The sequence below is a fragment of the Cyrtonyx montezumae genome, unplaced genomic scaffold, assembly GCF_038088225.1.
Source record: "Cyrtonyx montezumae isolate F1298 unplaced genomic scaffold, pur_monq_1.0 scaffold_12, whole genome shotgun sequence".
In the NCBI taxonomy this organism is placed as follows: Eukaryota; Metazoa; Chordata; class Aves; order Galliformes; family Odontophoridae; genus Cyrtonyx; species Cyrtonyx montezumae.
In genome coordinates this window covers 4,599,175-4,614,530 of record NW_027071848.1, presented here as the reverse complement: position 1 = coordinate 4,614,530, position 15,356 = coordinate 4,599,175, and the positions used below count along the sequence as shown (strand labels likewise).

The 15,356-nt window shown below is 36.9% G+C and overlaps 1 protein-coding gene across 6 annotated transcripts in view; it reads right to left on the bottom strand.

Moving 5' to 3' along the window:
* DLG2 (discs large MAGUK scaffold protein 2) overlaps nucleotides 1–15,356 on the bottom strand; it is a 1,006,374-nt gene that overhangs the window by 209,482 nt on the left and 781,536 nt on the right. For all 6 annotated transcript variants that reach the window (XM_065729952.1, XM_065729947.1, XM_065729948.1 and 3 more), the window contains one exon: nucleotides 11,748–11,904. In XM_065729952.1, coding sequence (XP_065586024.1) covers nucleotides 11,748–11,904 — 157 coding nt within the window. The remainder of the gene's footprint in view (nucleotides 1–11,747; nucleotides 11,905–15,356) is intronic.

Sequence of the window (15,356 nt, the reverse complement as noted above, 5' to 3'; positions counted from 1 at the left end):
AATGTATGAATGGAAAAGAAAGTACATGTTTATTTCTCCTTCTCTGCAAAATAATAGTCCTATATATAGGTGATCTAACATCTATAATTCCGGTGTCAAGAGTAAAATTACAGCACAGGAATTTCACGAAAATTAAGTTAAACAAGCATTTTTCTCTTCTCTACAGAGCAACACAAAAATCTTTCTTGTGTATATTCATAGAATCATTAAGGCTCTTAGATCCTCTAGTCCAAACATCCATGTACCACCAATACTGCCTACTAAACCATGTCCCTAAGGTCATCTTTCCTTTCTTTAAACATCTCCAGGGATGGTGACTCCACCACCTGGGCAACTGGTTAAAAAAAAAAAAAAAAAAAAAAAAAAAGGCCACTGAAATAGCAGCTGACTACTTTCTACTCTTTGCATGGTCCTGTTACAAGAAATGATTGTTTAGGGTGCAGGCACTAAAGGATTGACAGAGATAAAAAGACACATCAATTCTATTTCAGCATTTTTTTAATCAAGATGATAAGCAAACTACACAAAAGGGACTAAATAAATGACCTTACTATACTGGATTGCTAAGTAGAGTTCTCCCTCTTGTAGATACACAACTGTATAATGAAATCAAACGTTTGTTGCTTCATTGACAAGTAGGAGTCTGTTTACATGCTGTATTGCTCACCAATGCATGTGACAAGATCTCACTGTGGAATAATAAATGTTAAAGTTCTAACATTTATTTAAACTAAAGTTATGGACTTTTAAATCACCTCATCTGACTTTCCTTCAGTATAAGAAGAGTATATACTAACTAAATCTCTGCCCTGAGAAGTATTGTTTCCCAATATTTAAAAGCAAACATAATTAAGTCCCCAGACTTCTAGTTGAAACAGAGCATATTCATTTAAGAACATTAAATTTCATGAAAGACACAATTATCTCACACATTTAAATCAAATAGTTATCCTCAGGCCAAAATGAAAAAGACCTTTTAGAGGGGTAAAACTAATATTCTATATTGCCTCTTCCTCTGAAACACTATTTTAATTAGAACAATTATGTATAGTGATACTGACATAATTTAATGGCAAATTTAGAAATCTCTTTAAATTACTGCTTTCAAACAATTTAATGTTGTTTATGTTAAGAATAATCATTAAAGGAAACAAAATACCTGAAAAAGTTTGAAGCGTGAGTAGGAAATTTTAATACATATTGAAAGATTATGGGTTATGTTCCTTTAAGAAGCATTATACAATAAGCAAAGTGGCATTGCTGTTCTGAGGTTGACCGCATCCTGATGCCCTAGCCTAGAATGATTTTGACTGCACAATTTCCAATGTCTAACTCCAAAATGAATTTGACATAATGGAAATAAGAAGAGCCTCCAGCTTATACCAATGTCTGTCTCTTTCACATGCTGTAGCAAAGAAGTGGCTAGAAAGCTAGCAAAAGAAGAGAATTGCTGCAATGAAAGATTATGGTTTAGTCTGATCTGAGGAAAAGTATGCAACTATAGTTCATAGGAATGATAATAATTGCCCTTGCATTCACTGACTCAATCTAAAGCACAGCTGACATCATTAAATTCTAAATCACAATTTAAATGAAAGATAAGATTAGTATTTTGGGTAGATTATATTGTAAAATTGGAAGAGTTATAGTCCATTTAAAATATCTGAATATCCCATCCCATATTAGCATAAATTGGTTTAATTCCAAACAGTATAATTTAAAGACTTGAAACAGTCTGTCTGTTTTCTGTTACAATAACTAGAACATGATTCATATGAAGGTCATTCAAATACACTAAAGGCCACTGGAATACCTATTTTATTTAGCAACTTATTTACTTAAACCAACTTATTGTGATTTTGTACAGTAATTAAATGAACACTAAATCTTTTGTTGAGTTCTAAAAGAAAAGAAAATCACACCCCTTCTCTGGTGAGGAAAACATAAAAGAGTTCTTTTCATTTCTTCTTTGAACTGTCAGTGACATTGCACAGTGCTTTTACAGTGTAAATTAAATGGCACCTATTTAACACAGAACAATATAGCAGATCTTTTTCAAACTGTGATTAAGTTTGTTGAAATCAGAACTCATACTCACAGAATTTCCACTTATTCCATATAGAGTAGATACGAAGAACCATATTCTTCTGTCTTAACTTTGCTTATCAACTTATGTATTATCATGCTCTTTTACAATAAATGAAAGCTGGATGAGGAACTACAAGATATGCTTTAGTGCTCGTGGCAGCAATGGTGATGGGAGGACGGTTGGACTGGATGATCATGTAGGTCGTTTCCAGCCTTGTGATTCTATGATTCTACCACAGGGCAGGAGTGCGCGCTCAGCACCACGGACAGCTCCGGCCAGGGGAAGGCAGTGAGAAACGTCAGTGCCGTGCAAAAAATGCTGTCGCAGCAGCTTTCTCACTTCCCAGCTTACCTTCTTCCACATTTTCAGGTTCTTCCTTTTGCTTTTCTCTCAATTTTCTCACTTCTAACCTTTTCCATGCCTGCGTATCTTGTTATGGCCAGCTAAAACGGCATAGTTTGGACATGCTAGTAGTTCCCTTAACCTGAACTCCAATTAAAGCACAATATTGTGTTCTCTTTCACTCTTTTTATGGGCCAGCACTTTCAAACACCTTTTCAACTTTGCTTGTCTCTCAACCTTAGAATTACAAGTTTTGCTTCTAGTAAGTTGGCCTTCACGCTCTGATGGGCTGGGAATTCTAGAGGCAAATTTTTCTCCATCTGGAAAACAAGAAGCACTGTGGGGATACAAGCTATATTGTTTAAGTATGCATTGTTCTGCCAGATAAGCAGCTGAGAGTGGTATCAAAACACTGCATCTTTGAAACAGGAATAAATATTGTGGTATTGAAGTGGTGTCTTGCACACACTGCCATTTACAGCTGGCACCAACAAGCTTTGTGACTCACCAGGCTGCATGAATCATTTCAAATGGTACCTGTTAAGTCTATAGCCTGAGTCAAAGATTCACATTTTAACCTGAACAGAACAGAAATTTTCTTTATATATGAGCTACTTTTTTTAATGATGCCATACTGATCAACTATGAGACCAAAATAATTTCATTGAAAACAATTACTGCAATAACAGTTCAGTTCATGAGCCATTTCCTCTTTGTTCCCTCAGATTTCCTTAAAATTTCTTTAAACTGGGTTTGAAATAAATGATGGCATAGGAAAAATGACACATAGTTTCATTGGATCTTGAATGCACATAAAACTTATTTAGCTACATAGCTGCCACCCAGTTCTATTACCACCTGGGACTGATGTGGTCAGACAGTCATGAGGTGATCAGTGGCACTTTATCTCATTGCTAAATGGTACAGTCTAGGCAGTGATATACAAGTGGTCTTTTCATATTCATACAACTTCTATTATGAATAAAAATATAATTTATGAATATCATGCTGGCTAAAAGCACAGATGACAATTAACTATTTTCCTCTCTTTTTAAAAAAACATTCTTTAGTCTTAATAAGTAAGAATATTCATTTAATCTAAAATCCTTATCATTCGATTTTAAATTTAAACCTAATTGCTACTTATTTTACCTTCCATCCTCCCACTTGGTCACTCAAACATCCTTATATTTCAGCCACCAGCTAGTCACGTTGATCTCAATAGTGTCATCTCCTCAACTAGAGGTCTGCCTTCATACGTTCACTCTTCTTTACAGCAACTACTATCTTCCTACTCCAAAATGATAAAATATCAAATTGCCCCTCCTCCCTCCTACAGCTTTAACTTCACACAACTGCTACTTTCATTCACTTTCCTGCCTCTTGGAATTAATCATCTTTCTGCCTATTACTTCTTTTTTTTCTACAGGTTTTCCTGTCTCTGGCTCCCATCCTAGGTCATTTAGGCACTTCCCTAATGGGAGCAGTTATTCTATCTCCCTTGGTTTTGACATAGTCCTAAAAAGAATGATTCCTTACAGAATATGAATATAGCTAAACTGTTGTTGATTAATTTTGCTTATAATGCTGCAGTGTTCTTGTTTCAAATCTGCATCTCAAACTATAGTAATAAGCAGATCTAATTATCACAATGACAATAATTAATGATGTAAAATTTTTCATTTTAACAAGCATTTTATGATAAAAAGATGATAAGAATAATCATTCCATCTGAAACCAATATAAGCAAAAATTGCTCAGGTACTGATATGAAAGTGCAAGTCGATATTAGAGGCTGCTTAGACAATCTGTCTTAGTGAATTCTCTCATTTCAGGCAGAAAGAACTTTCCCTTTTCTCCGCTTGACAGATTTTCCATATTTCTATGTCCACAGAATATGGTAACATGGCCTCTGAGATGCAAGACAGACACTGTCTTGTGTCACAGCAAGTCTATACTGAATTCAAGCCAGTGACCATGAGGCAGTGTATGATTACAGTGTTTAGTGGTAGCTTGTCTATCCAGAATGCTCAGCTCTAGATGGAATGTTCAGTGTTGAGTTCATGTTGTTTGTTATGTTATGTTATGTTATGTTATGTTATGTTATGTTATGTTATGTTATGTTATGTTACGTTACGTTACGTTACGTTACGTTACGTTACGTTACGTTACGTTACGTTATGTTATTAAAAATACCTGAATTACAACATCCACGTTAATTTGTGATTCTGCAAGTTATGGTTGTGGGACACAGACCTTTTGAGCAGATGATGAGGCATAGTTTCAAATAAAGGATATTTTTAAACTAGTGGAAATGAAGTAGCCTTTGATTTCTGTAGCTGTTTTTCCTTTTTGCGTTAGTATCCTGGTGGCTTACTTGTTCAGGAATAGGGAATCTCTTCATCTCTCTCTCTCACTCCTGTTTTTGTTTCTTTTTTCTTTTTTTTTTTTTTCCCAAGAATAGCTCCAATGAATTACTACAGATATCCATCAAATATCCTACTTAATGGGCATCCAATTTCTATTATTATTCACTGCATGTCATATGGTCATTTTTTAAATCACTCAAGAATCCAAAACGTACTGGGCAATAGAGCAGAATGATGCCTGAAGTCTAGTCTGTTTAAGCACAAGACAGATGCCCAGCCTGGGGCAAATCTCTGAATGAATAATGCTCAGGGATGGAGCCATTTCATCCAGCAGTAGCAGTTTTGGCTTTCACATTTCCTGTTTTAGTTTCCCTTCATTGTGAGGCTTACAGCAAGGGTACACCAAAGGCTATAAATCTCACCCCAAATCCTCAGTGTATCAGATGTGACATAATTCTGTTCGACAGTTTTAAAACAAATTCTTCTAGTTATGAGTGTTTGAACCGAATGTGAAATCCTCCTTAAATTATTAGGAGCTGAATAGCAAGCAGTCTGGCATCAGATCATTTCTACTCATTGAGGCAATTACAAAATGAATGTTTTAGAGGCAACTGATGATTTCATCATAACAAAAATACACAGGCTCTTGTCTAGCCCAGTTTACTATCTCTACATGGCACAACTGATGGCTTTGATAACTAACTAATTGGCAAAAAAGAAACATATCTTATTCACAAGAATTATTAGTATTCTGTTAGGTTCTGATCATATGGCTTTGCAACACCAAGAGGTTATGAAAGCAAATAGTAACTGCATTGAGGCAATTGCAATACATGCTGAGTGTCACAGAAAGGTAAATGGAGGGAGTGAGGAGAAGTAGGGTGAGAAGGAGAAATCCAGAAGGAAGACAGATTTCTAGGTTAATAAAAGATGAAAGTGATCTCTACAGTCACCTAATGCACATAGTATTCTAGCATACAAAGGTGGTAATCTTTTATCTAGAAACTCCATTGAACTTGTATTTTAGAAAGTCCTCTATTTTACTCTCTTTTATTTTGAAGTCCCAAAATGATGAACCTGAGAGCTTCTATGGCAATATAACCCACTTACCCTGACTGCAAAACAAACACATCTTGTTTTGAGGCTGAATATGCTTAAGTTCAAATTCCAGCCATCAGATCATATTTATTTATCAACAAAACTGACAAAGAGTTTGCTACTAGCTCTATTCTCCAAGGGTAAGTACTTGCAGATGATGTTGTTTACAAAGACACAGCACAACGTTAAAGTGAATTTTTATGGTCAAGGAGAATGCTAGATTTTTAATGACATGGAAAAAACATGAGGGTTGTTGTTGTTGGATAGGCCATTTCTTTAAATATATAAGATACAGGACCTTCAAAAACATAGATCTGCATTTGCACCCAGCTTCAATCACTTAGGTGTCCAGTTACTTTCTGTACCTCAGAAGGTGGTGAGGCCTTGGCACAGGCTGTCCAGAGAAGCTGTGAGTGTCCCATCCCCGGAGAAGCTCAAGGCCAGGCTGGATGGGCCCTGGGCAGCCTGAGCTGGTGGGGGGCAACCAGCCCATGGCAGGGAGTTGAAATTGGATGGGCTTTAAGGTCCCTTTCACTCCTAGCCAATCTATGATTCTATGACATCTCCTCTTATTGTACAGGAATGTTGTATGGGTAGTTCAGTTTTGCCATGTGAAACATTTTTAATTCATCATGATGACAGCAAATACTGGATATAGATCTGAAATGAAAGCATGCACTGTACAATTTCTTCATTTGGAAGGCTAGAGTGCTGTGCACCCAGATGACTATATAAACATAAATAGGTTGTAGGACTCTCAGGGATCTACTGCCACTGCTAACTCACTTTCATATCTTCTCAGAACGTTTTATATACCATCCACAACACCACAGGAAAGTAATACGGATAAGGTCTCTGCCTTTGCAAGTCAGTCTTGTAAGGTGAGGGGGACACCTGTTATAATCCTAACTCCATTACACAAGAGTGACAAACTGATACTGTATGAAGAAAGAATTCCCTACCCCACATGGATCACCCTCATAATGCCTCTTTCAGGGATGTGCTGAGTGGTGATAATTCAAACATTTTCCACGTTAGTTACAATTTAGAAAAAAAATCTAGAAACAAAACCCAATGGCATTTTCCATTTTTTCTTAGTTTGCAAGTGGGTAACCAAATGCACTCTTTTCCCAACTAGCTTTACTGCTTTTATCATGAGCAAAAAACTGTTTTAAATAAGAAAGCTGAAAGCTTCTCTGCACCAAAGTAAAGGAAGTAAATCTGAAGGTCAATTCTAACTGCAGCGAAATGAAGCATAAATATTGCTATAAATAGGCACAGAGTGCTTACACTCTATCCTGCTCTATATGCACATATTTTGGAGTAGAAAATGTTGTACATTATGTTTTTTCAAATGCATATTTTATTTTTGCTACAGATGTGAGCAAGCAAGTGGGTAGGAGTTGTGTGGGAACAACAAAGTAGAAAGAGAAGTGTCTAAACTGCTCACAGGGAAAGCAAACATCTCACAAAAAATCAAAGCAGGACAATGCACAGGCACAAGATAGATCTGGATCGATATAAGAGATCACCTTCTCTGTACAAGGAAGAACCTTATATAAAAGAACAGAGGCAGTAAAGAAGCGTTGCCAACCAACCATACATAATATCATCCACTAGGTGATAAGGTGACAGAAAACCCTATGGAATATCTCTGACAGCCCTTTTCCCAGTATGTAGCTATCTCAGAAAGTTGCACTGCATAAAAGATACCATCCTTCCCCATGTCTGAGTACTTCATGGCAAATGCTGTGCTGTATCAAGGGGCAAACCTTACAGAATTTGGTTGACTTTATTTTTCTGGTTCAGGTGAGACAGTAGTGAAAATGGTAGCATTAGGAGCATACATTTTCACAGTGAAGCTGGTTCTTTTTTTGTTCTTTATCCTCTTCTTATTAAGCAATTGTTCTACAGGAACCACATTTTATTTCCTCGAGGTAGCTAGCAGGATGTGTTGCTCCTGAGCACCTTTTTTCTGTTGCCCGTTTTCAGGATACTGGCAACACTTAATCCTTCTGCTGTGAATGATGAGATACTATGGCATTTATAGGGGAGAATGAAATATAACTTATACCTTTTTATGATTCATGATTTTATATTACTTTTCTTTGAAATGGATCATACACAAGGTTAGGTGAAAAAACAAACATCTTTTACAAGGGCAAACACATGAAATGAGATTCAGTTTAAGACAGCTAAATATAGCACAGGTGTGGTAAGTAAGCTTGAAGTCAGTGGGTACGCAATCAATACAGACAATAAGGCCTCAAAAGCAATTCATCTTGCTCTAGACACTTCATATCTGTCAATCTCTTGCCTTTACTGTTTTTAATAGGAAGTGGACGTCCAGAAAGAATGCAGACTTATAAATTTAGGAATCTTAATGTGAGACTTAGTCTTGTTCAGTGGCACAAAATTCAGACATCTCAAAAGATAAGATTAATACTTTGTGTTATCACACTACAGCTCTTACTTCAGTTTTTTCCTTTAACATTTTTACATTTTTAACTTGAAATAGTCTGGTAGAAAATCATGAAACAGAAACACAATGCCAGAATAATAATTCACAGAGCAATGTGCTATAATTAATTCTGTGTAAATTGTGTGTCAAGCCTCGAAATTCTACTTGTATATGCAAACGATGTATTCACTATATGCCTCTTTTTTGAGATTTGCACTGCTTTCTATCAGCCAGGCTGTATGTACAATGTGTGGCCATTTGCTATGGTTCTTGGAAATTATTTGTGCTCATGCAGGCAATTTTCAGTAAACAGCACTGGTTTCCCATTGCTATTTTAATATCCTTTTGCACTGAAGGTACATTTTCAAATTGGAAGAATGACATCAAGGAACTTTCTACGTTATTTACACTAGAGACTGTGTTTTCACAACAGATGGAGAACTTGGGGTTAGTTCAGAATGTAAGCAGCCCCTAAATCTATTCTTGGCCCAGATTCCATGCCTGACTTTAAACAAATCAATTAACATAATGGCAACTCATTTCCATTGCCATAAAATGAAGTTAATAATTCCACTGGTATTTAGAAATGTTTTTCCGGGGGGTTATACACATCTGATTGAAACGTTAATAAAGAGCACCCTAGCAAATGATGTCTTGATGTCAATGGGCATTCAAAATGTTATCCAGTAATGTTTCCATTATACTTAATAGCAGAGGAACATCAGAGAGAGGAACATACTGTGTTGTACTGATGCACATACACTGCTGATGTATCCATTACTATGTTTTAAAGACATTCAAGAGTGAAAAGGAAAATGTTTCGTTTAGAGATAGCTCACAAGAGTATAATGAATTATAGCAGGAACGAATCAGCATTAAAAAGTCTCAATTTTATGTGGAAAAAAATCACTTTTCATAAACATAACATCAATTTTTGAAATGTCTTTGCATTTGGAAGAGAACATTTTCTAATTACTCTTCCATTTGCCTTCAGGGTCCAGATATGATTCATTTTGTCACTCTTCAAATAAGTATTCAGATTATCAGCCTTCTTTCTGAGTTAAGTTAAACATTTCCTGTCAGTTAATTGAAAACATAAGAATCTGGCAATCACTGCTTTTCCAGAGGTTTAAGCAGCTCCTAGAGTATATCTCTACCATTACTGATCCTGTAATGCCACCTGGTGGCACTTGGGAAAAATAAACTATATTTTCAACGTGGGGTCAAAATCGCAGCACAGCCTTTCATGGTGTCCCTTGGAGGGTATTGCATAATGTCACATAACCGTGAGAAGGTAGAAATTGAGGCAGAGAGGTCGTGAGATTTGTCTGGGCCTTGCAGCCTGACTTCCAAAGTGTCACCTGGGACATCCAAAGTGTCACCCAAAGGCAATGCAGATTTGCTGCTTTGTGAGGTCTAACTCATGGATTTGCATTCTATTTAAGGAACATTTATAGGCATCCTACCAAAGGTGAGTAGAGACATTTCTCAAGCAGCCAGCATTTTGCCATAGTCACAGCAAAGGAATGAATTAGTGAGATGCTGTGATTCTCCTCTTCTACATCGGATGCTTTGAAAGCCAAAGCACCTTGCCCGAGGCCACAAATAGTGACACAAACAGAATCAGGAATTAAATCTAGGTCTCTAAAGTTTAAATCATTTATTCTGCCTCCCATCTGAAAGAAATTTAACCAACTCAGAGTTAATTTGAGATGCTAGCTTGGTGAGTACTACTGGTCTGTGGTAAATGAGATTTGTAGAGTTTCAAGAAACAAATGGGTAAATTACTTCAGCAGGGAAGTAAGTGCTTATGAATGATAAAACAAGCAAAAAAAAAAAAAAACAAAACAGAAAGGATCAGGCATATTCTGTGCATCCCTTATAAAATTAAGGATCTGGCATCCTTCACCGGACAGTGATCTAAGATTAATCACTCTAAGATTGGCCTGTGCATGAAATTATTTTTGCTTGAGTATGGAAAAAATAGATTCATAATAGTTATTTGTGAACAAATAAGTCAGCAGTGCCTGACTTTCTGATTGCCTGGGGACACGCAGTCTAATTTAGTAATAATTTCCATTCCTCTCTGCTCAATGAACAAATAAACTACTCTTGCATGACAAGTAAATGCTGTAGCAACACTGGTAAGTTTAATTAGAACTCAGAGAAAATATTGCTGCAAAACAGACCAAAATTGGAATTAAAAATTCAACTTTGGCAGTATCCCACAGTGCTAAATATATGCCTGCAGAAAAAGGTTTCTAAATTTTGTATGAGATGCTGATTTTCTGAATGTACTGTGAAAAGCTCCGACCTTACAGTACTTTTTATTCAGCTTTCTTGTGCTGCACCTAGATAAAGAAAAAATAAACTGTATGATTGCCCTGAAGAAATTTCCATTTCTGTTCCTTGGGTTCCTTCTCTGTGTTCTTGTCTGCAGGGGCACATCCTTAACTCTCCATGATGACAATTTTATGAGGCTATCTTAGATTTCTTGCAGTTACGAATCTTCTACTTAAAGATCTCTTTAAGGCATTATAGAACTTCTACTTGCCCTTTTAAAATTTCCTAAGTGCATTTTCAAGGAACAAGCCTAGATACAATATATATTCTCAAGGATTTTATTGCTATTCAAAATCCTTTAAGTTCAGTTGTTTCACTCAGGTGTTCAATTACTTGACCAAGACAGATACATACATGCTCTGTTTTTGAACTGCATATCAACAAATACTTGACAGTAAAATTTAATAGATGTTCTTGGGACTAAATATACAAAATATAACCTAAGGCTACAAAGACTTTTATCCCATAAGATCTGAAAATAAATTTCAGAGCCATAATCAGATTCGTAAGAGGCAGAGAGATAATTATAACCTAATTAATCTCCTCCTAGTACTGCTAGTTGCTAAGTATCTTTGTGCACACTAGATGGCACCCAGAGTCCAGATGACTTCAACTACTTGAGCTCAAAGAAACGGTAAAATAGGAAATATCTTTTGATTCAGTAGTGCATTTTGGGCAACATGGAACCAGATAATGGGTTAAACTAGGAGATGCTGAGGACTGCACTACATTTAAGTCCTCACTGATGTGTTGTTATACTATAAATAATAAGAAATAGAGAAAAGTATCATTATAAGCTGAGCACAGATAACACCATGGATAACAAATGGTAAAAAAAAATAGCACAAATAAACAGAATATTCAGTGATGTTTCCAACTTGGATTTCAGACAATAGAAACCATGAAGATCTTTTTCAACCTTGGTAATTCTACAATTCTATGATTCTATGAAAGCTTTGTGAATCCTTCTTTGTGCGCCTGTTCCAGTAAAGACAAGAAAACAAGATCAGGAAATTGACCAGGAAAGCACAGAACAAATACTTACAGACAAAATCTGATCTCCTCTCTGCAGTTCTCCACTGAGATCAGCAGGCCCGCCTGCTAAGATGAAAGACACAAAAATGCCTTCCCCATCTTCTCCTCCCACAATGTTAAAACCAAGTCCGGTGGACCCCTTGTGGAGGATGATTTTTCGAGGCTCTCTGCAGAGAAAAAAGGCAGTAATGTTTATCCATTCAAAGATATTGCATATACTTCTCTTAAGGCATCTTCAACATACTACATTTTGCTAAAGAAACAATGGCCTGCTAATGCCTAAATAAACCTTTTAATAAATTTGAAAAAACTGTTAAGTGGAGAATAACAACTAAGAAGCAGTCTTCTTTTTTATTTTCCTCTCATGGTTGAATCCAAATGTCTCTATTAATTCCAACACACTGGAGTCATACTCATTAAGTTAAATGAGGGATTCACTACAAGTAAAACCAAAACACTGAAGATATTTGATATTATAATTTCTAGCAGTGCTACATATCAATCAAACTTCACAGAGTACCTTTTTTTTTTTTTAAGTTCTAAATGAATAAAGAAAAAAGGCAAACATCTAAACAAAGCAGCAAAGTTCTTTTAAACTTGGCAGACAGAGCGAACAAAATGCATATGATCAAACTAATAGAAGAGAATCTCACAAAAAAACCCTCTGGTGGGATATTATCAGGAACTAGTAAAATCACACAGTTTTATCACTGAACCAGACAGAAGGATATCTGCTTTTCTGCTGCTGGTTTTAAAAAAATTGTTGATTGTAATGGAAATCTATAAATAATACCAACATCTTATTCAATTTATAAATTGCAACTGTGGTCCAAAACATATAAATATAATCATATGCATTTTGCTGTCAGTAAATTTCAGTTCCAGAGAAAGGAGAAAACTTTCCAAAGCATTCATTGTAGTGTTTTTGAGAAAAAGTGCCCCAGGTATCCCCGTTCCCACTCTCCATGTCCCATGACTGAGGTTGGGCCCTGCAGCTGGGGCTTAGGAGAGGGATGTCATCAGAAAAATGCCTAGCCTTGTTTGGCCATCAGACCAGAACCCCATACTGCTTTTCCATATATGGAGAGATAAAGCAGCTTCTCATGGTCAAGGGCTATCAAAAGGGACTTCAGGGCCTTTGGATGATGGCTAAAGTAACTGAATACACAGATCACCTTTTTTTCTCTGCATCCTATGATTAAAAGACATAAAAGACATGGTAAAGAAGTGGAAACAAATCAGAAGATTTTATCATTAAAAACCTGGCTTTGTGGCTGGTGCTGTTACCAGATTTTTTTTTTTTTTTGACAACCAAATGTCCTACATGGCATCTAGCTTGTGGATACCGGATGGGGTCTACCTTTCTCAAAGAATGAAAAGTGGCCTTGCAAAAAAGCTATGAGGGCTCATTAGAAGGGCTTTAAACAAGGTGTGAAGGGGGAGGGGGGATAGTAAGCCTTCCCATGATAAGGTGTGGAATGGCGTAGCTAGATTAGAGGGATAGGTTGCTAGTGGGGGCCCTGAAGGACCTGCTGCCTTGAGAGGTGCTGGCAAAACACTGCAGAACATACAAAATCCTATGATGATGAGGCAGTGATTGCTGGGGCAATAGAAAAGGCAATGGGGAAGATTGAGGGAAGTACTTAAAAGGAATTAAGGAGTTATCATTTAAGGAGGTGACAAAAACAGCTGCCCTGTTGAAGTGTCTCTGTACCAATGTACACAGCTTGGGCAACAAACAGCAGAAGCTGGAAGCTACTGCACTACTAGAAAACCATGATACAGTTGCTGGCCCTGAAACCTGGTGGGATGATTCCTGTGACTGGAGTGTGGCTAGTGATAGCTACAAACTCTTCAGAAGGGTCAGGCGAAGAAAGAGGGGATGGGATGTTGCTATCTACATCAGGAAAAGAATAGAGTGGGAAGAGCTGTACCTAAAGAATAGTCATGAGCAAGACAAAAGCCTATAGGTAACAGTTAGAGATCGAAGCAGCAAAGGGAGCATTGTAACTGGTGTATACTACAGGCCATCCTGATCAAGCAGAGCCTGTGACTGAGGCCTTCCACCTTCATCTACAGGAGTCATTGTAATTGCAAGTGCCTGTCCCAATGGGGGACTTCAACCAACCAGACATCTGCTTGAAAAATAGCATGGTGAACTGCAGGTAATCAAAGAGGCTACACTTTTAGTACCTCCTTAACTATGTGCAGATTAGAATGTAATCCAAATCTAAGAAGTATGAATAGGTGTTTAATTAAAAAGGGTGGCCTGAGGTCTGGGATAGAACTGGGACAGTGATCTGGCAGTGCAGAGACCTTCCCCACTTAGTCTATGTGTCCTAAGCTATCTTGGCAAGTCATTCATTCTATTGGATTCAGTTTCCTCATCCACAAAATTATGTGGTGACCCTTATCATCTGGATTCTTACATTCTGAAAATACTTTGCGAGACCTGAGCTACTGCCAGTATTGGTTACCTGGGTATTGAGGACAAACATGCAGTAAAGCAAAACAAATATATCTACACACTCCACTGGTGAGAAATTAGAGCTTTGTTCAGAAGGAAACTAGGTATTTCTATGTGTGAGAGGCAGCTTGCATCATAAAGTTGAAAGCCATTGCTATGACAAAAGTAGGTCAGTACAGCTGGGTATCTACTGAAAGCTAAGCTGTGCCACTCATCAAAAAGTTGGCCCAGTTATTAATCCCTGCTTCTGATCAAGTCAGCAGATTTGTACCTAAAATGCTGTCAGTGCTGTTTTGTAATTTTGGCCTTCTGACAGCAAAATTCACTTTGTGCTCTTGGATGAATATACTCAGAAGAAGCTCAAACAGTAATGGGGAAATGTCAGAACCTGTGATTGGAACACAAAGATTTAGGCTCCCAGTCCTTAGCCAAATGAGGTTGTTTTGGTCATGACTAAATTTGGCTGTACAGCAACTATCAGACATAAGATATCTTCATAAGTCTTTCATATTAGAGTATTTCATGGAATCTGAAAAATTGATTCAAGAATGCACAGGTGTAAGTTGTCATGAAAACAATGATCACAAGGAATAATCTTTAGCCATGACTGCTTTAAGATAGAAGGTATGTACCAATTCACCATAGTTTAACAAATAACTAAGACTATATAAAGTCTTATATAAAAAAAGTCATATATATATACATATATCTCATATATATGTCATATATATGTATATACATCCCAGGGTACTAAAGAAGCTGGTTAATGTGTTTGCCAAGCTGATTTCTGTCATATTTCAAAAGTTGTGGCTGAAGATGAAGATGAACAAATTACCATTTGTTATCCATGGTGTTATCTGTGCTCAGCTTGTAATGATACTTTTCTCTATTTCTTATTTATAGTATGACAACACATCAGTGAGGACTTAAATGTAGTGCAGACCTCAGCATCTCCTAGTTTAACCCATTATCTGGTTCCATGTTGCCCAAAATGCACTACTGAATCAAAAGATACTTCCTATTTTACCGTTTCTTTGAGCTCAAGTAGTTGAAGTCATCTGGACTCTGGGTGCCATCTAGTGTGCACAAAGATACTTAGCAACTAGCAGTACTAGGAAGAGGTTAATTAGGTTATAATTATCTCTCTGCCTC